A 21079-nucleotide genomic window follows, 5' to 3' on the forward strand; every position below is an offset into this window, starting at 1 on the left:
AATTCTTTTCATTTCAATCATTAAATCAGCCTATCGTTACTTGCTATTGAATCACAAGTCTTATGTTCTATTTGACCGTTCTGAATCTCCGACTATTCCATGTCTATCATCTAATTCAAAAACAAATGTCATTTTATGGAAAAACGTTGTTCAAGTTGACCCAAAAAAATTTCCAAACATAACATTCGATCCAACCATAGGATTCTCTGCCGATCAAATCGCAAAGATAATGTGTGTGATAACTTCAGACTAGCTGTGTGATAATAGATCATGTTGCATCTCGTATTATTAGATAGCAACTACAAGAAAAATGTATAGCAGACTTTATTGGAAGACACAAATGAGACAAATACTGCTATTCGTATTCCTTTTAGGTGAGAAGTGAAATAATCAAATTTTTTACCGTTTTTTTTACTTTTCGCTTTTAATTTGCTAACAGTGTTAAGTCAAAAGTCGACTTTCGTTACAAATGCACGAAATCATGGCTATAAAATTGTTTGTTATTACTCTACCTGGGCAGTTTACCGACCAGCTCCCATGAGTTATGGGATAAATAACATTCCCGGTAATCTTTGTACTCACTTGGTTTATCAATATGTTAGGTTGGACGAAAAAACAAACGGACTTAAATCGCTTGATAAATATTTCGATTATGAGTTAAGTAAGTCTATTTAATTTGATATAAAACCTATGACTTATGTTATTTATGCGTAAAAGGAGGACTTATAGATTTTGCTGCGTTGCGGTTAAAGTGGCCTCACCTTAAGATTATGGTATCTGTTGGTGGTTGGGCTGATAGCGGGGTCAAGTACTCGAATATGGTCAGTAAAAGTGAGTCAAGACGTCAATTCATTTCATCCGTATTATCATTCCTCAATCATTACAAGTTTGATGGACTGGATTTAGATTGGCAGTATCCTGGAGTACCATGGAGAGGTGGAGAACCATCTGATATCACAAACTTATCTCACTTGTTGAAGGTCAGTGCGTTGCTCATTCCCACTTTTAGATTCCAACGAATATTCTTTCATTTAATTGTCATTGATCAACAGGAACTGAAAGAAGAATTCGTCAAACGAAATTATATCTTATCTGTCATCGTTCCGATCGTTGAAAGTTACGTTAAAAGTGGCTATGATGTTGATGAAATATCGAGGTAATTATTATTACAATCCAGTATCAATTCGGATTTGAATTCGGAATGCAAGTAATTAGTTTGTGAATATTTTTGAATTTTCTTTATCTATCTTGCAATCAATTATGGACTCAATCGCTCAGACATTTAGACCAAATTCATGTTATGGCTTTTCATTTGAGATCGAACTGGACTGGCTTTGCTGATATTCACAGTCCGTTGTATCCGAGATCTTTTGATACTTTTGACAGGACTTTAAATGTTGTAAGTTTCTTACAAGGAGGTACCCGAGGTCATCCGAACCGATTTCAATGATAAGTGTTTCATTGCATTCGTCTTACTAACAAACAATACAGTTTGTAATCTTTTGATTAGCAAATGTATAAAGATTCGTAAAGCGGCATTCATTGTCGATGCATAGATCAATGTGAAAGCAATCATATGAACCAATTGCGATGAGCCTTTTTTTTCATTCATTTTGTTTGTACATTATCATACTTTACATGTAAAAAGATTTTGATTCTGTTTTTCTAGTTTATCTTTAATTTAATTTAATTTAAAGATTTCGAGACAGTTGAATACTCATAAAACCTAATTGTTTTATGATAAAAATATTACATTTATTCGGATGACCTCGGGTACTTCCCTCGTCGGCAAAACAATTCGTTGTCTCACCTCATAATATTTGATGATTTATTTGCCTTTCATGATAGAGAGACGGGCTCAAAATGTGGGTTGATGCAGGAGCTCCTAAGAATAAGCTGATTGTTGGTGTTCCTTTCTTTGGGAAAAGCTTTACTCTGAAGAATCCCAAAAAGAACACGCAAAAGTCACCGATAACACAACCAGGATTAGGTGTAGCTGGTAACTATTCACATGAGCCCGGATTCTTGACTTATTACGAAGTATGTTAAATAATATCAAAATAATAATTTGCATCTCAAAAGGTCTCAAAGTGAAGGATTAATTTTTGTCTGAGACAAACTAATAAACTTCTTATCGGTTCATGTTTTTACTCAATCAATTTCAAATATGGCAAATTGCAAGGCACATGAAAAATATGCAAGTGAAATTAAACCGTGAACTGATAAATAAGAATTCATTAACTTTCAGCAAAAATCATTTATTCATTATAAATTGCCTTTTGATTCACAGATTTGTACTCAGATTGAGTCGGCAAAATGGACCAGAAAATGGGATGCTCAAGGTAAGGCTCCTTACGCGTTTCACAAAGATCAATGGGTTGGCTATGAAGATGATGAGAGCTTAGCGGCTAAAATGGAGTTCATCAAAAATGAAGGTTACGGTGGAGCCATGATTTGGTCAATAGGTTAGTTGTCATTTCATTTATTTATTGGGTTAGCAGCATGCGTTTCATCTCTATTGAAATGAAGCCCTTCACTGATACTTTTGTCTAATCCGATGAGATGATTATGGATTCGAATTGAGTGCACTTTGATTGTCAAGGTTTTTCATTTTTTTCTTTACAGACATGGACGATTTCACAGGTGCATGTGGACAAAAAAACTGGTTGCTTAACATGATAAATATTCATCTTATGCAAAAAGACGAGTTGACCAGCTTTTTATACCTTTTATGCGATAATCAATAAAATTTTTACTAATTTTATGAATAATTGTGACTTTAAAAATCAAACAAATTAAGTTGAAAATTCATATTAACCTATATACTATTTGATTGAAATCATATTGCTCGATGCACCTTAAAAACAATCAACTAAGTTATTTACGAACTGTACAGTAACATTTGGAATTGCTTAACTTCCTTTATCGCTTCCTTTCATATTGTCGCTGTCGATTCGTTTGCAAATCAGAATATCAATGATAAAAACCTGAGATAAATAAAATCGGAAAGACGTGTGCTGATTGATTAGAAAAAGTTTTTTGACAAATGAAACCTTGTTATCAGTTATTCAACATTCGCTCATTATTAATAATGTGACACACTCTCGTCTTTTGCAAAAAAGTGTATAAAGAGCGATATCTACGATCGATCAATGTTTTTATTATTAGTACATGAATCAGTTATCTTTTCCTATCATAAAGCGCAATATTTTACTCAATCTGTATCATCTTATCAATCAGTCACTATCAAGCCTGAACAAGCCATGAGATAATTATTATTATTATAACATAACTGCACCTGTTCATTTGATCCCCAGAACTAAGCAAAAGAATCCCTAGGGTGCTGTGCTGTGACGAAACGAAAAAAGGAGTGAACGATAAACTTCAGACTAGCTGTGTGATAAAAGTAAACTGAAAGATGACTAAAAGATTATGTTGCATCTATTATTATTATTAGATAGCAACTACAAGACAATTTGATAGCAAACTTCATTGGAAGACACAAATGAGACAAATACTGCTATTCGTATTCCTTTTAGGTGAGAAGTGAAATAATCAGGATTTTTTACCGTTTTTTACTTTTCGCTTTTAATTTGCTAACAGTGTTAAGTCAAAAGTCGACTTTCGTTACAAATGCACGGAATCATGGCTATAAAATTGTTTGTTATTACTCTACCTGGGCAGTTTATCGACCAGCTCCCATGAGTTATGGGATAAATAACATTCCCGGTAATCTTTGTACTCACTTGGTTTATCAATATGTTGGGTTGGACGAAAAAACAAACGGACTTAAATCGCTTGATAAATATTTCGATTATGAGTTAAGTAAGTCTATTTAATTTGATATAAAACCTATGACTTATGTTATTTATGCGTAAAAGGAGGACTTATAGATTTTGCTGCGTTGCGGTTAAAGTGGCCTCACCTTAAGATTATGGTATCTGTTGGTGGTTGGGTTGATAGTGGTGTTAAGTACTCGAATATGGTCAGTACAAGTGAGTCAAGACGTCAATTCATTTCATCCGTATTATCGTTCCTCAATCATTACAAGTTTGATGGACTGGATTTAGATTGGGATTATCCTGGAGTGTCGTCGAGAGGTGGAAGACCTTCTGATAAAGATAATCTAGCTCAATTGTTCAAAGCAAGTATTGGCCAACTCAATTATTTCAATTCTTTAAACAACAATTAGCTGAGTTACTTTTTTTTGTTAACCAGGAATTGCGTATGGAATTTGATAAACATAATTACATTTTATCTGCTGTTGTTCCGGCAGCTGAGTATCAAATAAACAGTGGCTATGATGTCCCTCGAATATCAAGGTAATTATTATTAAAATATATACGAATAAAAATGAGCAGTCGATAAATTTTGCATCAAAACTAAAGAATTGAATTCCTTCAGATTTCAAAACGATTTCTTTGACCAGCTATAGTTTCTTTAGGCTACCACTTTACCACAGGCTGACTTTGCTTGCAGCGCAATTCGTATATCCAATAATTTTTCATAGTAAAGCATCAATGCAGATTCGATAGAAACTCAATCTATGATTCCTCCAATCAATAACTTGATTTAATAATCTTCTTTAGGTATTTGCATCAAATACATGTAATGACATTTCATTTACGCGGTGATTGGTCAGGTCATGCTGATGTGCATAGCCCAATATACCAAAGACCTTTCGAAAAGTACGGACCAAATAGGCATTTAAATATCGTAGGTGTCTACCAGTATGTGTCTATGTGATTTGATATTAATTGATACTCTATTAGAGAGATGTTATGAGACTATGGAATACAAAAGGAGCACCTAAAAGTAAATTGATCGTCGGCGTCCCATTCTTCGGCAAAAGTTTCACTCTATTAGATCCTAACTACCATTCATTGAATGCACCAATAAAAGGCGTTGGAATAGCTGGTAAATACACGAAACAGCCTGGTATATTGTCGTATTACGAGGTAAGTTGAACAGATTAATTGTCCAAACAAAGTCATTTAAAACGGGTTACTATTGATAGGTTTGTCAAGGTCAATATAATGCTGGCCTTAAAGAGAAGGGCTATGATAGGATAAACGAGATTCCGTTTCGGTATGGAAATGGTCAATGGGTTGGCTACGAAGATGTCATCAGTTTAGACAAAAAAATGAAGTTCATCAAAAGTGAAGGTTATGGAGGTGCCATGATTTGGTCAATAGGTAAGTCACATTTATTTACAAAATTTATTGCTGTGTTTGGTATGTAATTAGTTCTTATGCTAAATTGTTTTACATGAATAGATATGGACGACTTCGTCGGTGTTTGTGGGCGAAAAGGCGCCTGTAAGCATTGGTTGCTTGAGAAAGTCAACTCTGGCTTTAGATATTGATTGGATTCCATTTTGAACTCAAAGATCTAATAATAATGATAATTGTGTGCATTAATTAATCATTTTAAAATGAGAAAATACTAGAACTCATTTTATGGCAAGACTGAAGTTACAATAGTTTGTGATTGCAATGAAAATGAATAAAAGATGTGAATTTAAAGATACTAAAGTTTTATTAAATTCTTGAAACAATTATGCAAGTCTAACAGCATGAACTCAGTTACAAATATCCCTGGCAATATCAAGCTTTACTTTCAAAAGACGATACGAGAGATCGAGTCAGACTAATGAGGAATGGGCAAGATTTTGCCTAATTGTCTGAAGATTCCCATGAACATACCGGTCAATCCCAAAGTTCCTTAAAGAGATGAAACCCGACTACACACCGACATTAATTAATGCACAAACTTGATTAATTTCCCTGAGGTTCTAGTATCCATCATTTTCTCTCCGTTTCTCAATTATATTATCGATATTCTTTTCAAAAGTTACATCAATCTATTTCTTTGTAACAATGCGAAGAAAAAGTTGCATCCTCTCAATGAGAATTCAATGTTTTCATCTCACTAAGCCTGAAAGAGTGAGTTTATCTTCCAAAGATATCGATCGCAGGAACCATGAACAGAGTAAAACAGTGAACAGACTTTGATTTAACCAAAGAAATCAAAGTATAATTTTAAAGCATTTGCTAGAAAACAAATCTGAACCGGAGAAGTTTTCATTGAATTTTGTGAAAAAGATTTAATAATCTAAAGTAAAACAGTTTTCTTTTCAACAATAAACTGCAAAATCTGTTCAGACCAGAAAAACATACTTGATTTGATGAAAAGTACAACATAACACAATAATGTCCTTAATCCAGTACAACTTATTTTTATGTACACAAAATCTTAACATTGAAAGTTTATGCCTTTACATTGTTTTAGAATCCAATTCAAAGTGTTTTAGTTTAAAACAATCATGTTCCTGCAATAGCGTTAATAAAGTGCCAGATTTTAACTAATCCATGTAATTTATTTTCGTCCCATCAATTGAGCAGCTTATTTGAACCTGAGTGAACGCCAAGCTAAACAGGTTATCATAAGACTTTTAGTGACATTGAATAATCCAAAAGGATTAAGAGAGACAAGGGACCATCACAATGAGTGCGAAAGGAGTGAAAGTTCATCAAAGATGTCGAAGTACATTGGAACCACTGTACAGTATCAAAATGATAATAAAAAAGTTATTAACAACCAAACAACAAATGCATCATCATGTTCGACATTATCTGTTTCTTCCATTTCTTCTCCGTGTTCTTCATCATCTTCAACATCATCATTGTGCTCATCGATTGACCCAAACCAGAGTAAACCAAATGAAAAAACAAATGCTAATGTTGATGAAACTTGCAGTTGTCCTTACTTCATTCCTCTTATTAGTGACTCAAATAATGTTCAATCAAAACTTGAAACTTATATCGAACCATTCAAACAAATCCAACTCAAATCTTGTGATTCACCAACAATTGAAAATCAAATTACAGAATCATTTAGTAACATCAAATCATTATTATTATCCGATACTGTCCATGCAGAGATTCATCCAGAGCCATGTATTAACAATAATCAACAATCACATGAAAAACAACTTCAAGGATTGACTAAAGCTAATAAGACCAAAGCTGTACAACAATCATTCAAGAACTCACACAACAACATCTTTGACTCATTGCCAAATTTTTCACCTTTGGTCAAGAATAAAATTGATCCTAATCGTGAATCCAAAATGACTGTTTTCAGTATTATAAAGTCTAATAATAATACAAAGCCTAATGGAATTATCTTTAATGGTTCGTTACCAAATGGTTTAGTTAAAAGTTCATTTCGTCCCTCACAGCCTGATAATAATAGTTTAGCTGAGATTAAATTAAACATGGAAGCAACGGAAGTTGAAGGCGGTCAATCAAGTAGAGCAGTTGATGATACTGTAATTGATTGCAGTGATGATGCAAACGAAAAAAGGAAACAAGTTGAGAAACAAGAGAATGCTGAAAATTGTGATAGTCGTGATGAAACTGGTGCTCATCCAACTACTAATGAAAGTGAAAATGTTGAAGATGGGACAGTGACCAGTCCAGATAATGTGTCAAAAGAAAATGTGATTAGTGTCAATGAGAAAAGTGAGAATAGAAAAATAAAAAACTTACTTAAAGGAGTTCCAAATGATAAAAAGTTATTGCTTGAAAGACGATTGTCTGGTTCACATCCACTTCCTGACACTCCTGATACCAATGAATCTTCAGCCCCAAGTCCTGATTGGGCCAGCAAAATACTCAATCAGGAAAATATAAGGATTCAGGTAAGAAGCAAAAAGAGTAACTAGAAAAGCCGAGATTAATAAAAAATGCACAACTCATTAACTAAACATTTCGAAGCAATTGTTCCATGAACTTGGAACGGAAACCTTGAAATAAATCCCTCAAATTATTATTATCATTGTCATAATTATAACATTATCATAACATGAATAAACTCCATGTTATTATTACTGGCAAATGGGAATCCAAAAATTAATCATCGTTTTCTTGATTATCAGATAATAATGAAGTGAAGGAACACAAGGATAATTAGAAATGTGATTCGCTTTCCATTTTTCAACTTTACACAGATTATCTTTTCAATATTGTTCAATTCATGCACTTTTGCATCTGATTAATCCTTAATAATTTTTCTTTCTTGTTTCATTTCTCTAACCCATGTTGAAACAATTTCCACATTTCTACTGTCGCATCAATATTTCAATGTTCAATAGCAAAACATTTACTTCTTCTGATATTAAATTACATCATGAAATCATGAACATATAATTTGCACAGATAATGATTATGATAACCGAAAAATGTCAATGTCTACTGAAGCTTTCGAAATTGTTTGTCCAACACGCAATCAAATACAATATAATAGTGAGTTGAGAAGAGTTTCCAACGAAAATTGTTCTTCTTTTCCAGTTCTTTTTATTAAGATGATTGCTTTACAAAAAAATTGTTATTTGAAGTAAAATTTACGAAATAATGATGATAATTTGTGTTTCGAGGAAACAAAAGATTGTTATTTTCAAACAGTTTTACTTTCATTGATAACATTTAGCAAGTTTCTATCATGCTTTTTTAGATAAATAACGAGTCTGAATTCAGGTTCTGCAACTAAAAATAGAATGAAAAACGTTTCATTGTTAGAACAATAACGTTTCATTATTAAGGAAAACAAGTTTAATTTGAAATCTAGGGTCGCATCAGTCATGCTTTTGCCTTTTCAAAGTTCAAAGCTACTTCATCATTGAGGATATAATTGTGATCTGAGTCAACACCTTTTCATGAATTCAATGGTTTCTGTTGACATTTACTTTGTTTTCAATTTTAAACTTTTTAATGTTAGTTTAACTGATGCTGGTTAAAGTTACTTGACTTTTGAGTTTACACAAGAATAATGCAAATTTCATCTTTTGTGCTTTTAATGTTTGTTTTCATGACTCAATACTAAACTTTATTCAACGGTATTAGAGCCAGAATCGTTGAATAATTTTCATCAAACTGGACAATCGATTGTACCAATAAAATGAGCCATTTGGGCAACTTAATAATCAAAATGATTTAAGGTTAAAAATAATTACTCTTGACATTGATCAATCGTAGACATCTCTATGCAAATTGAATCTTCAAATCTGATATTTCAAACCGAATATTTTGAGAATAAAAGTTGGGCAACTTTATCAGATGAATTATTGATCGCTGACTAATTATAGCGTAAAATTTCAACGACATCCTCCGAGAATATTATATTACCGTATTCAAATACACTTTTGCTAACTCTTGCGTTTTATTCACTGAATTGAACTCAGGTCGAGTGGTGATTGTCATATTTTAAATGCAATTTGTTGCTGGTTTAAACATTGTCAACTAAGATTTCAAGCAAGTTTAATTTCAACAAAATAATCGATAAACTAATATTTGAATACTAATTATAGACTTTTCTTTTTACAGTTTATTAGTATTTCAACTAATTAGATGAATCCCAAAAAGACATTTAAAATGATCTATTAATAAACATTAAACAAGACCTTTACCTGATTTTAAATCAAAAAATTTTCATTTCATCATTAAAAAAATATGTCTGGTTTGCAAAGAAAAAATGAATCCATCATTTTTGTCTCTTTTGTATTAGGGTCATTTTCAGGGTCATGAAATTTTCTAGACATAAATGTTCTGTGTTCAACGAGAAATGTAAAACAAGACAGCAAAAGTTATCATAATGTTTGATCTATCAATATGTCAACCTCACCCTTCATTATCGCTATCATCATCATTATTTCTCAACTAGAATTTCGAATATTCTCTTTTGCTCAAGATGAAGTTGTAATAGACGAATCATATTTGGGAACAGCTCCACCCAAATATATTTATATGAATATTCAGGGAGTTTTTATTAAAGCCTTTAAAATAGATTTGTGAACAAAATCAATAAAAAACATATTGAAAGAGTTACATTGAATTTTCATGTCAATTTATTTAATTTGGCTGAAAGTGTGGTTTGCTCAAGATGCCGCTGCATCTCGTTTTTTATCTTTATCTGAATATTCATTGTAATTTGTTGATCGTGTTAATGAACTTTGTTTTTGTTCACAAAGTTGGGTTACTTGCAAATTTGATCAGAAGATGATAACAATGCAAAATGTAAAAAAGTCGAGGTATATGTTTGCCCATCGAGTCATTGGAATTAATTAGTTGAAGTGGTATAAAAGAGCGAGTTTTCTTCATTCATCATCAGTAATTCAAAGTATCTCATCCACCATTCAACAACCAACTATCATTCTTAAACCAATTATTCTTAAAACTTTCAACCAAATCATCATGAAGTTTATTCAAGTTTTACTTTTTGCTTTCGTGTGTTTCGCCGCTGCTTTAGCAGCACCAACTATGAACGAATGGCAATCAGCTTTGGCAGGTCCTGGCAATTCACCGCATAATTCTGAAGCCGTAAGCAGACTTGCTGGTGGTGGCGGTGGTGGCGGTGGAGGCAGTGGTGGTGGTGGCTGTGGCAAATAAACTAATAGCTCATGCTTCTCACTGTCAATTGGACTCGTCTGCCAATCTAAATGTACCATACTGTAGCATCTTCTGGGACTTTGAAGATGTCAACATGTATGGCAATATCAAAATTCATTTAACTCCGATTGTTACTCTTAAATCAAAATGAAGTGAATAAATAAATAAAGAAATCCAGTTTATTCAATTTAATATTTTATCAAGAGTTTAATTTTACTGACGATTCTCGTAATATCTTATATTATTATAAGATTCCTTAAATGATGATGATAATGGTAATAATAAGTTTTATAATCGTTTAACTGAGCGAAATTCATGTTACATTAGAGAAAAAAATAGTTGATTTGTGTCATAAGTAACTTATGAAAATACCCAATGTCCATTCAAATGTTATAAATACAATTGTTTACTTTTGCAGAATGCAAATACCACACGGACTGCAATAACCTACACGCATCGTTATTCGTCGATAGCCTCTCGGGCACCGAGTATAACCTCAAGTTACTCAGCTTATGATGTGCCTCATGAAAAGTTGACTGATCTTCGAAAGATTCTACACCCAGAAGTGGAGAAGAAAGATTTGGAAACTGTTTTCAAGGCACATTGGGAAACCTTTATGGACTGTCGATGCTTTGAGTGTACATTTAACAATGCAGCCAAATTTATCACGGTTGCTGTTCTGGCATTCACATTATTTCTTTTCATCAGAGCCTTGACCAACATTTTCAGAAGATAACACAGGGTCAGTTTATTTTGTTTTGTTATTGGGCCATTTCAATTGATTGTCATTTATTCAAAAACACAAATAACAGCTCGGAATAATATTATATAAATGTATGCAGAACCATCTAGTTTCAAGTAATAATAAGTTTCTTTCGTCTCTTCATCAGTTCATTTCAATGATCGCCAATCTTCATCTTCACTATTCTAATTACCATGGGCTCCTTCATTGAGACACAAGTTCCGGGTTTGTAAATATCGAGCCAATAGATTGGAATATATTAGGGTGTCCGGCTCAATGTGTCACACTTTTAAATGTGAATATTTTATTGATGAGTGAACCAATTTAGCCAATTCTTTTGAAAATCATATAAATAGAGATTCAGAATTTTTTTGACACATCTCAAACCGTTAAAACATTGATAATTCGAAAGTAATTAGAAAAAAATCGAAAAATGGCGATTTTGTAAATTTCGAACTTTGTGGCCATATAGCGTCGATATCAATGAAAAGTTTTGCAATTTTATTCCATTTAATTATAGTACTTGAGTTGATTAAAAATCACTTTTCTCAGTTTTTCTCTTGATCTTCAAGTTTTCGAGAAATATTCGATTAAAAAAGTTTCTATCGCGAGCAAATCACAGGGGGGACCCTTTGTTTTTGATAAGATTTTGAGCCGCATAAAATTTCATTTTTTTCGATTTTTCCCGATATATTTCGAATTAGAAAACGGATAATTGTTAATGACGTGTCAAAAAAATTCTGAATCTCTATTTATATGATTTTCAAAAGAATTGGCTAAATTGGTTCACTCATCAATAAAATATTCACATTCAAAAGTGTGACACATTGAGCCGGACACCCTAATAATTGTTGAGCAAAAGACAATCGTTTCCAAATAATTGTGATATGAATAAATATCGAAGCAAAACGAGGAGAAAGCAAGCCAAAACAATGTATTATTATACAAATAATCATAAATATCTTTAGTACAGATGTTATGTTCAATCACTATTATTGTCGTAATGACAGCAAACAGATATAAAAATATTTATGTTTCCCAATAAAATTTGAAAAACGAAACACTTGAGCTTTTACTTTCAACTTTTGCTGTTATATTAACTTTGTAATTGAAATTTACTTCCAGAAAAGAAATATTCTGATATAATCTTCAATCAGTGTACGATGAAAATGAGCGTCTCATGCTCTTTAGAGGTCGAGGTTAACAATTAGTTATCACGATTTTGTTGCACATTGAAACACGTTTTGTGAAACTTCTTGATTTCATTTGAGTTTAGATAAAAGTTGAACTAAGTTATTGGGTAAGTTAAAGTGAAACTGAAGATATTTTCCCAGGTTTATTTCAGGTAAGTCAGCCAACAGATTTGATAATGGGTTGTAACAATCAATATTTACTTTCTATCTTGATGGCGATGAATGACGTTATTAACGATTGTTGAGACTAAAGAGATTTTTGCTTTTCTTTTTATTTTTTGCTTCTTGAATTTTGTTTCGCCTAAGGAAAGTTAAAGATGACTTTATCCTAAAAAAGAAAACATTTAGACAAAAGTCCTTGAGGCTTTTCATTAACCATGAAACTAGCCATTCCTTCACATCATTCACTTGTTTACTCTCTTTGTCTTCAAGTATATTCATCATCATCACCAACAGCAGCAAGTTCAGTTTAGTTATTACAAAGTAATTCAATAGATCTTTAAGTTTGACCAGTAAAGCAAGTTGAATATCTTGAGACGAGTTTCGATTATTCTTTCAAATCCAAAGTTAATCATGAGATTCTTTTTAATGAAATTAGTTTTTTACTTAAGTTTGTCATTGATAACAGTAACAGATGCGACACATCGTGTAAAGAATAACAGTGAAAGTGCTCTTCAATCTCGAACTTATGGTTCAGGTGCTTTAGAAGTATTGTCATCATTATTTACAGATGCGGGTGTTAAACCAGTCAAGCCAGGACAACATAAACCAGGTGCTTCATCAGCTGGATATGCAAATCTTCCGTCTTTTCAGCTTCAACCTTCAGGTCCACCTAGTCATGGACAATATCAACCAGTAGAATCCAATGGTTATAACAACCCTTCGCAACCAAACAGGCCAGTTATCGTTCCACCTCACCAACCGAATAAACCACCGCCAATACAAAAGCCTTCAGCTTATGAAAGTGAACCTGAACAGTATCGACCAGTGAGTGAAGTTGGTAAACCCGATGAAATCGGAGGCAACAAACATTCAGAATCATCTGGCTATGGTCCATCAAAACCTGCAGTGGAAACCATTGATCCAAGTGAAGCTTCGTATCCAACATCATCGGGAAACAAGAAGCCAGGCCATTCGATTGAATCATATCCTGATGATGATGGTCAAGAATCTCATGGTTGTATTTGTGTTCCTTACTATCAATGTGATAATGGCAGAATAGTTGATGACGGAGCTGGAATAATTGATCCAAGAATCAAAGAACCACCGAAAAAAGAAATTCCTTTGGTGAGTTTGAATTTTGAAAGAAAAGGTTGAGTGCAAAATAATGGTTCAAATTTTCGATTATTTAATATTGCATACTTTTATATCAACTTAACAAGTTGTGTTTTTATTGCTTCAAAGAAGTTCAACAAAAATCGATTCAGTATTAAGATCGAGTAAGTTATTTGAGTGTAATTTGAAAGTAAAATTGATGCATTCCAACAATGTCAAGTATTGCGTTTGCAATAAACAACAGAAAATTTATGAAAACAAATTTTAATTGCAATATTATAATAAATATCCTTCTAAGTAAGGATACTATTGTTTCAGTTTGCCTTGAGTTGTACTTGTTTGTTTTTGAGCTTGTAGGATGCGATATTTTTGCTAGAAGAGTGTTGTTTCGATGGATTTGTACAACTACCAATTCCAGGTCGAAAGATTAATGTTATCGTATGAAAACAAAGTATTGACTTTTTTAACATTTGATGTCATAATCTGAATAGGATGGTCGATATCAACCCCCTTATTGTGGCACTTTCCATGTTTGCTGCTCTGAACCTGAAACAGCAACTCAATTGCCATATACACATAAATGTGGGATTCGTAATCCAAGTGGAATAAACAGACGGATACTTGTTCCGAGTAGCAAAGGTGAATCTGATTTCGGCGAATGGCCATGGCAGGTAAAAATGCATTTTTTATACCAAGGACTGAATTCTGGATATTTTCAGCCATAAAATAGTAAATAAGCAATAGACTATCTGATTGCAGCTATTTCATTTCCAGCAGAAGATTCAAGAAACTTTTCTTCCAAGACTAGCTAGACTGGTATATTTTTTGCCATTTTATTCAGCAAATTGATTCTTCAATCTTCAGATTCAATTTTGATCATGAATACATATTTTCAATTCAGTTTTGATTTACACAGTAGTATAAACAGAAATACAAATGTATAAAATTATCCTTTTCAAAGGGTTACAGGAAACAGAGTAAATAAGCATCAAAGTTACAGGAATATTATAATAGAAAATAATATTTTCTTATAACAATTTCACTAGAATTGAATGAAAGTAATGATAAACTCGAGAGATTCTGTATGATATTTTAATCTGCATTAAGTTTGACTCAATATTCTGATCAATCAGGTTAGGTTGGGTTAGGTTAGAGGTCAATGAATTCGGTATTTGAAATTTCGAGTTTTCTATGATGATTTCGATAGTTTGCATAGTAAGCATAAACTAAAAAAGTCTTGAGATTGTCGAAGAAAAATCGAAATTTTAAAAACCTTGGCATTTATTATAAACTTGTCTTAGAAAATGTTTCTTTAATCATAGATAATGTTTTTACAATAGATTCTATCATGACAATAATGTGCAAAAATTGGTAGAAGCTCAAATTTTCTCTCAACTTGGACTGATCTTCTTGGGAATAGTCTTCTATTATATTTTAAGCTTTTCTAATGAATTTTGTTTGCTCATCTCAATCTCTTTATCATCGCATTTCAATAGGTTGCTGTTTTAAAAATTGAGAAAGATGTCAATATATTCCAATGTGGCGGTACTTTGATTGACTCACAGCACGTTCTTACAGTTGCTCATTGTGTTAAAGCATTCATTGATTCCACTCAATATGCATTAAAGGTTCGTCTTGGTGAATGGGACACTCAGAAGACCACTGAATTCTTGCCTCATGAGGATTATCTGGTTGAAAGGGTTCTCATTCATCCCAAGTTCAATCCCAACAACCTTTGGAATGATATTGCTCTGCTTAAACTGGATCGTCCAGTGAATTTCAAACCAAACATTGACTCAGTCTGCTTACCAACACCTGATGAAGTATTTGAAGGACATCAATGTGTCACTACAGGTTGGGGTAAAAATGCATATAGTAAGTTGTGAAAGACTGGTGCCATTAGACATTAGGAATCGATTTGCAATTGATTTAACTCGAAACTTAACTTTCTTGTAGAAGGAGGACATTACTCTAATATATTGAAAGAGGTCAGTTTACCCATTATATCAAATTATGACTGTCAAAAAAGACTTCGTCGCACTCGTTTGGGACCGCGATTTCGGTTACATGACGGTTTCATGTGTGCTGGAGGTGAAGAAGGACGAGATTCATGCAAAGTAAGTAACAGTTGAAACTTTCTTCTGCACGGCATAATACATTGTATCATTTATATCTTGAATGATACTTTTTGCTTTTGCGTTCACTTCAATTCTTGAGACACAATTTTGACTCGAATCTATTACAGCTTAATTCAACTTGCAAGTAATTGGACCTTAAAGAAAACTTGATTTAATTAGTTAATTCATTGTTTTATTGAAAGTTAATCGTATCATTAATAGTGGCGTCCAGTTTTATTGGATGTAGAAATTAGGTTCTCCTCGAATTATAAGCAATTAATTTAATTTAGTGGAAAATATTAAATTCTTAAAATGAATCATCTCAAACTAATTCAACTGAGAAATGAAATTAAAAAACAGAAAACATATGAACCAAAAGATGAGTTGAATCAGATATATTTTATAATTGCCATTGAAACTTTTGTTGCTTGAATAAGGCAAATTGTCCATTCCATCCATTGTTCAGTGATCGCTTGAAACTATCTATAATCAAATAAAGCGGATGAGAACAAACTATTCATGACTTTACTGATTAGATTAACTCGATGTCTTATTCATTGAAGAAGCTTCATATTATTATATTGTTTTTCATCATTCAAGGTCGAAACAGAAAAAAACCAAAATTAATGAAAACCCAATCCAACGTAATCTTAAACAATGAAAGTGACAGTGAAATCGTTAATACTAAATTCAGATTGAGCAATTAATTAAAGGGAAATGGGTTAGGAAAGAAGAGGAAGGAAGATGCCAACGGGACCAGCATTGATGAAAAGTTATTGTGAATTATTATCTGTATTACATGAGATTCAGTGTGATAAATGAACAAGAACAGAGTATGCTGCATATTTCCTCTTCAATACTATTCTAATCTCTTTCTATTATCACAGCTATCAAATCGTTATTCGATCTTCATTTTCTTTCAAGTTAATCTTCATCATTGTAATATTTATGTTTACAGGCTATGATACGCTTCAAGGTTCAACTGCTCACAAATCCAATAGTGAAGTTATCTTTTGTCTGAAAATCAATTTTTCGTCCTCAAAGAACTGTACCAGTAATACATGTTGTTCATCACGAATTTTGTCAAGTTAGAATAGTATTTTATGCATTCCATGAGAATGCAAATCATTCAAAACAAATTGCAATCAGCTTCAATTTTCAAATTTAATAAACTGACGACATTAGAAACGCAAATTTTAGTTTGATAAAATTGACATTAAAAGATATCAGTTATTGCAAGTTTAAATGTGCAAGTGAAATTGGAATCATAAATATGATGGTAACTCAATAATCAATTTTTAAGTTGGGCATTTGAATGAGAATGAAACCTGTAAGGCATTCAACAAGAAATGAACAAATACATTGTTTAAAAACGTTATGATTTGACTTTTTCATTTTTCGACTGATTAGTATTCCAAAGTCATTGTTATCTTGCTGCTGTTAAGATACTATAACTTATCTGTACTTGGCATACTGTCATTCAATTCGATTACTTGATATTCGAAAGAATTGTCTTTACATTTGGATTTATTTCATTCATTATTGTTGTTGACTTTTGTTTGCCTTTTCAAGGACATCATAAATTCAGTAAAGATAATTATCATTACTGATTTGGCAAATGAAAAACAAAACACCGAGATCCCCGACCCTTTAGAAAAAGAGACTGTTCATGGTCTAATGAACATTTTTAACTATTAATTAGATCAAGTCCAATTTATTAATATTGCATGATGCATGGATAGGCATAGACTCTGTGTCGATGAGAAAACTCATTGACAAGCCTTTGCTTTCTATTGATTAAATCAAGCAATCATTAACATTGACCCTCACTCAAACGTCGAAATTGCTAGCTACCAGAAAAAATTTCATCAAAACTTGCATATTCACACTGCCTTTCAAATCACTTTTCAATCCTTTTTAAAATTGATTATCACAACTATTACGATAACTTGAAAATGATTTGACAATCTGGATCTCAGTGTTGATAGCATAAACGACATGGGAAAACTGATTCTTGTTATTTGAACCATTTTTATATCACATTAATCACTTATTTTCATTCCTTCACTTATTGATTATTTGCATGTACTTTATAGTGATATTAGTACAACATGCTTCATAATTTCATTTCCATGATTTTTCAAATGCATGCTAAACGATTCATTGAATATACAGACAGTGAACATTTCGTTTCTTTTCTTGATTATTGTCTTTCCTGACAATTACGAGAATTTTATTGATTATTTTCTGTTGCTCACTTTCCAGTAAAAATGCACTGATTTTGTTTCAATCATTCACAACAAACATTTTGCTACAGTTTTATGTAGTTATTCAGCATAATCAACACATTACACATTGTACTATCAGCTGATATTAATAGCTAACATTGTTAACTGGAACAAACGGAAATGATTTTAATTTAAATTGGTCTTTTCACTTGGTCAGGGAGATGAATAAATGGTGATTGCTTAGAGTTGCGATAAAAAAAGATAAAATAAAACGAGTTAACAATTCTGATCAAACTTAGATAAGGTTATAAAAATAATTATAGCATGTTAAAAAATGCTATACGTATGTAGTTCCTGGAGAGTTAACCACCAAAATCACTGTACTTTTTCAAATCAAAATCGAAATGCAAACTGTTCATTGGATTGTATTCATACAGCAATGATAATAATCATGGTGTAATTAATAAACTTGGTTCACAAGGGAGAGCTTTACAACAATTGCTGTTCATTGTTTAATAGTTTGATATTCCTACAAGAACTCAAGTCTTGAATTGATCAGGTTCATTTTCACATCCAATTGAAGCTTTTAATCATTGAATGATTTTTATGATTATTAGGGTGATGGTGGAGGACCTTTAGTTTGTTATCGTCAAGATGGAACTTATACTTTGGTTGGAATCGTTTCATGGGGAATCGATTGTGGTCAACCAGGTCATCCTGGTGTTTATATCAATGTACAAAAGTATCTGGAATGGATAACAGAAATGACAGGAAATGATGTTAAAAATTATTGGTCACCAGCATCGAGTTACCCTGCATCATCATCATTGCCAATTTCAGACGCTCAACCAGCTAAACCATCAGCAACTGGAACCCAATATTGAAAGCAAACAAAGTATTGATTGCGCTAAAAGAGTTTTGAAATGAATGTTGATAGACAGCGACAAACTACTTACAATGATTAACTCAACAACCAAGTTGTCAACTAAATGTAACCAATGATAGCTTAAAATGCTCATTGTTATCTGCTAAATAAATATAAAGATAGTTATGAAACAAATAATGAAAAGATAACTCTTTTCCTCGTCATTATCATTATGATCAGCTTGTGTGTTCCCTTTATTTCCACTTCCTTTTCGTCAATACTCTTCATCAACCATAACAATTCAATTACTTTCCTTTTCTCTTTGTTTTTATCCAACAATTGATCAATTGCAGTACAATTTAACCAATCCGTCGTGTCTTCCTCTTTTTATCATTGTAATGGTAATAGATCCAAGGAAAACAGAGCAAAGCATAAAAACTGACTTGAATCCATTTATGATTATTTTTTGCCTTTTCCTGACAACATGCTCACAATTTACGAGCGGAAACACCATTTATCTTGGCTAATAGACGAAAAAGATTCAGTTAACTTTGATACTTTACTTACTACTAAATGGATTGCTGTTTATTGTTTTCAAAGCCAAGGTCAAAGCTGGCAAAAAACTTTTCTTACGAAACCAGAAAATTGAAATGTTCTGATGTTCTTTTCCTGATTAGATTAATTTTAAATCAAATTCAATTAAAGGTCGATCAAGATCCAATCAGATTAATCGGAAAGAGTTGCTTTCAAAATGTTCTATTGATACCTGCACTTGTGCATTAATTGACACGATGACGATCCTACTGACTCCTGATGTAGCAGTTTATAAACAAGATTGAATGTTGAATTTAAATCTTCATTATTAATGCATCAATGACCAACAAAATACTGGCAATCAAAGTGAGAAGAAGCCGCAGTTTGATGTTTCAAAGTGTTGTTTGCATTAATATTTATATTTAGTCGATAAGAAAGTTAGCAATTGTTTACTCACAATAGATAAATTTTAATCAGTCAGCCGAACTGAGATGTTAACATTGTTGCCAATTTGTTTAAATTTAAATTCGTTAAAAGCAGAGATTTTCCTTGAGAGAGCAACTTGAGACACAAGTAAATTGATTGTTTTGAGATTATAATAAATACAAAAGTTTTTATGGTTTAACTCATTTCGAGTTTAAAGTTTTTTGTTTTGTCTCATATTCAAGCCCAATGGAAGTATCAATGAATTGTGATGAAATTCAAACTGACCTTAACATCACAGACTCAGCTTCTCCAGCAACAGCAGCCAAAAGTAATAAAAAATGTGTCAAGATGTCAACATCAAAGTCGTGCCTCAAACAACTAGAATTTGAAATAAAAAAACAGCGGATACTGATGAAGGAAAAAAGCAAAAGATGCGCTCGAAAAAGTGAAATTGACTTCAGTCGAACTTGTGTACGGCAACATTATTCACATATACAACGGATTGCGAATTGTGTCGATAATATTTTACCCTTAATCAAGGATGATCTATCACTAGGCTCTGGTTATATCATTTGTTTCGTTTGTTTCAAGCCATTTACGCGTGGGTTTTGGCAACAACATGTAATAAGTAAACATTTTTATCGCCTGCACAAGTGTCTTTACTGTGATCACGCTTACTCTATGGTTAGCAGTTTGCATCGACACATGAAAAAAGCTCATGATTCCACTACAACAGCACCTACGCACACACAGTTCATTGAAGATGATTCAAGTGAAGACGATTTTGATGAGACTATCCCTTTGCAAACCTGAACTTTTTAAGCTGAAAATTATCAATTTTTCTAATTTACAAAATCTCCTGGATTTTATATACTGTATAATGAACTTTACTACTCGAATAAAAATTTGAGCAATTTCTAGAATTTTTCTCTCTGATTTATTCTGTCTGCTCTGATTAATTAATTTTTTGCATAAACTACCTCTAGCTACTTCAACATATTTTTACCATTCAACCATGATTATTCTTAAATAATACAATGAAAAAAATCGTGCGCATTAATAACCATTAAGCAACCAGAAAATATGACGATATGAGTTGATACAATTTCAATCACTTGTTGTTCATATTTACACTTTGCAACTTCTTTAAAATAATGTATTTTGAAATAAATTTCTCCAAGTGATTTTTGTTCATCGTTATGGTTCTGGTTTTCAGAATTAAAAATGAAAAAATCAACCACAAGTCAAAAG

The 21079-nt window shown here is 32.3% G+C and overlaps 4 protein-coding genes across 6 annotated transcripts; all 4 read left to right on the plus strand.

Annotated features, from left to right (window-relative positions):
- The first annotated feature begins 240 nt into the window (after positions 1-240).
- Positions 241-2767, plus strand: LOC149093658 (endochitinase-like). 2 transcript variants are annotated; one of them, XM_089269516.1, is made up of 8 exons: positions 241-374; positions 440-661; positions 718-980; positions 1053-1156; positions 1279-1399; positions 1849-2040; positions 2291-2465; positions 2626-2767. In XM_089269516.1, the coding sequence occupies exons 1-8, from the start codon at positions 311-313 to the stop codon at positions 2745-2747; spliced, it is 1263 nt and encodes a 420-aa protein (XP_089125642.1). In that variant the 5' UTR covers positions 241-310; the 3' UTR covers positions 2748-2767. The 2 variants fall into 2 exon arrangements, with proteins under 2 accessions (XP_089125642.1, XP_089125641.1); XM_089269515.1 differs by having other exon boundaries at positions 718-1156.
- A 621-nt stretch (positions 2768-3388) lies between these two features.
- LOC107365080 (endochitinase-like) lies at positions 3389-5529 on the plus strand. The gene is made up of 8 exons (XM_089269517.1): positions 3389-3539; positions 3604-3825; positions 3882-4144; positions 4219-4322; positions 4590-4716; positions 4773-4958; positions 5018-5195; positions 5277-5529. The coding sequence occupies exons 1-8, from the start codon at positions 3506-3508 to the stop codon at positions 5363-5365; spliced, it is 1203 nt and encodes a 400-aa protein (XP_089125643.1). The 5' UTR covers positions 3389-3505; the 3' UTR covers positions 5366-5529.
- A 310-nt stretch (positions 5530-5839) lies between these two features.
- On the plus strand, positions 5840-11741 carry LOC149093659 (uncharacterized). 2 transcript variants are annotated; one of them, XM_089269514.1, is made up of 3 exons: positions 5840-7705; positions 10867-11190; positions 11339-11741. In XM_089269514.1, exons 1-2 carry the CDS (start codon positions 6539-6541, stop codon positions 11182-11184), a joined length of 1485 nt encoding a protein of 494 aa, XP_089125640.1. In that variant the 5' UTR covers positions 5840-6538; the 3' UTR covers positions 11185-11190; positions 11339-11741. The 2 variants fall into 2 exon arrangements, with proteins under 2 accessions (XP_089125640.1, XP_089125639.1); XM_089269513.1 differs by having other exon boundaries at positions 5842-7705; positions 10867-11741.
- On the plus strand, positions 10176-20751 carry LOC107365166 (inactive CLIP domain-containing serine protease A8). The gene is made up of 5 exons (XM_025161460.2): positions 10176-13670; positions 14150-14329; positions 15155-15533; positions 15615-15775; positions 18621-20751. Exons 1-5 carry the CDS (start codon positions 12957-12959, stop codon positions 18885-18887), a joined length of 1701 nt encoding a protein of 566 aa, XP_025017228.2. The 5' UTR covers positions 10176-12956; the 3' UTR covers positions 18888-20751.
- Positions 20752-21079: the final 328 nt, after the last annotated feature.

The sequence above is a fragment of the Tetranychus urticae genome, chromosome 3, assembly GCF_039701765.1.
Source record: "Tetranychus urticae isolate SD_2017Ah chromosome 3, NJAU_TeUrti_SD_1.0, whole genome shotgun sequence".
In the NCBI taxonomy this organism is placed as follows: Eukaryota; Metazoa; Arthropoda; class Arachnida; order Trombidiformes; family Tetranychidae; genus Tetranychus; species Tetranychus urticae.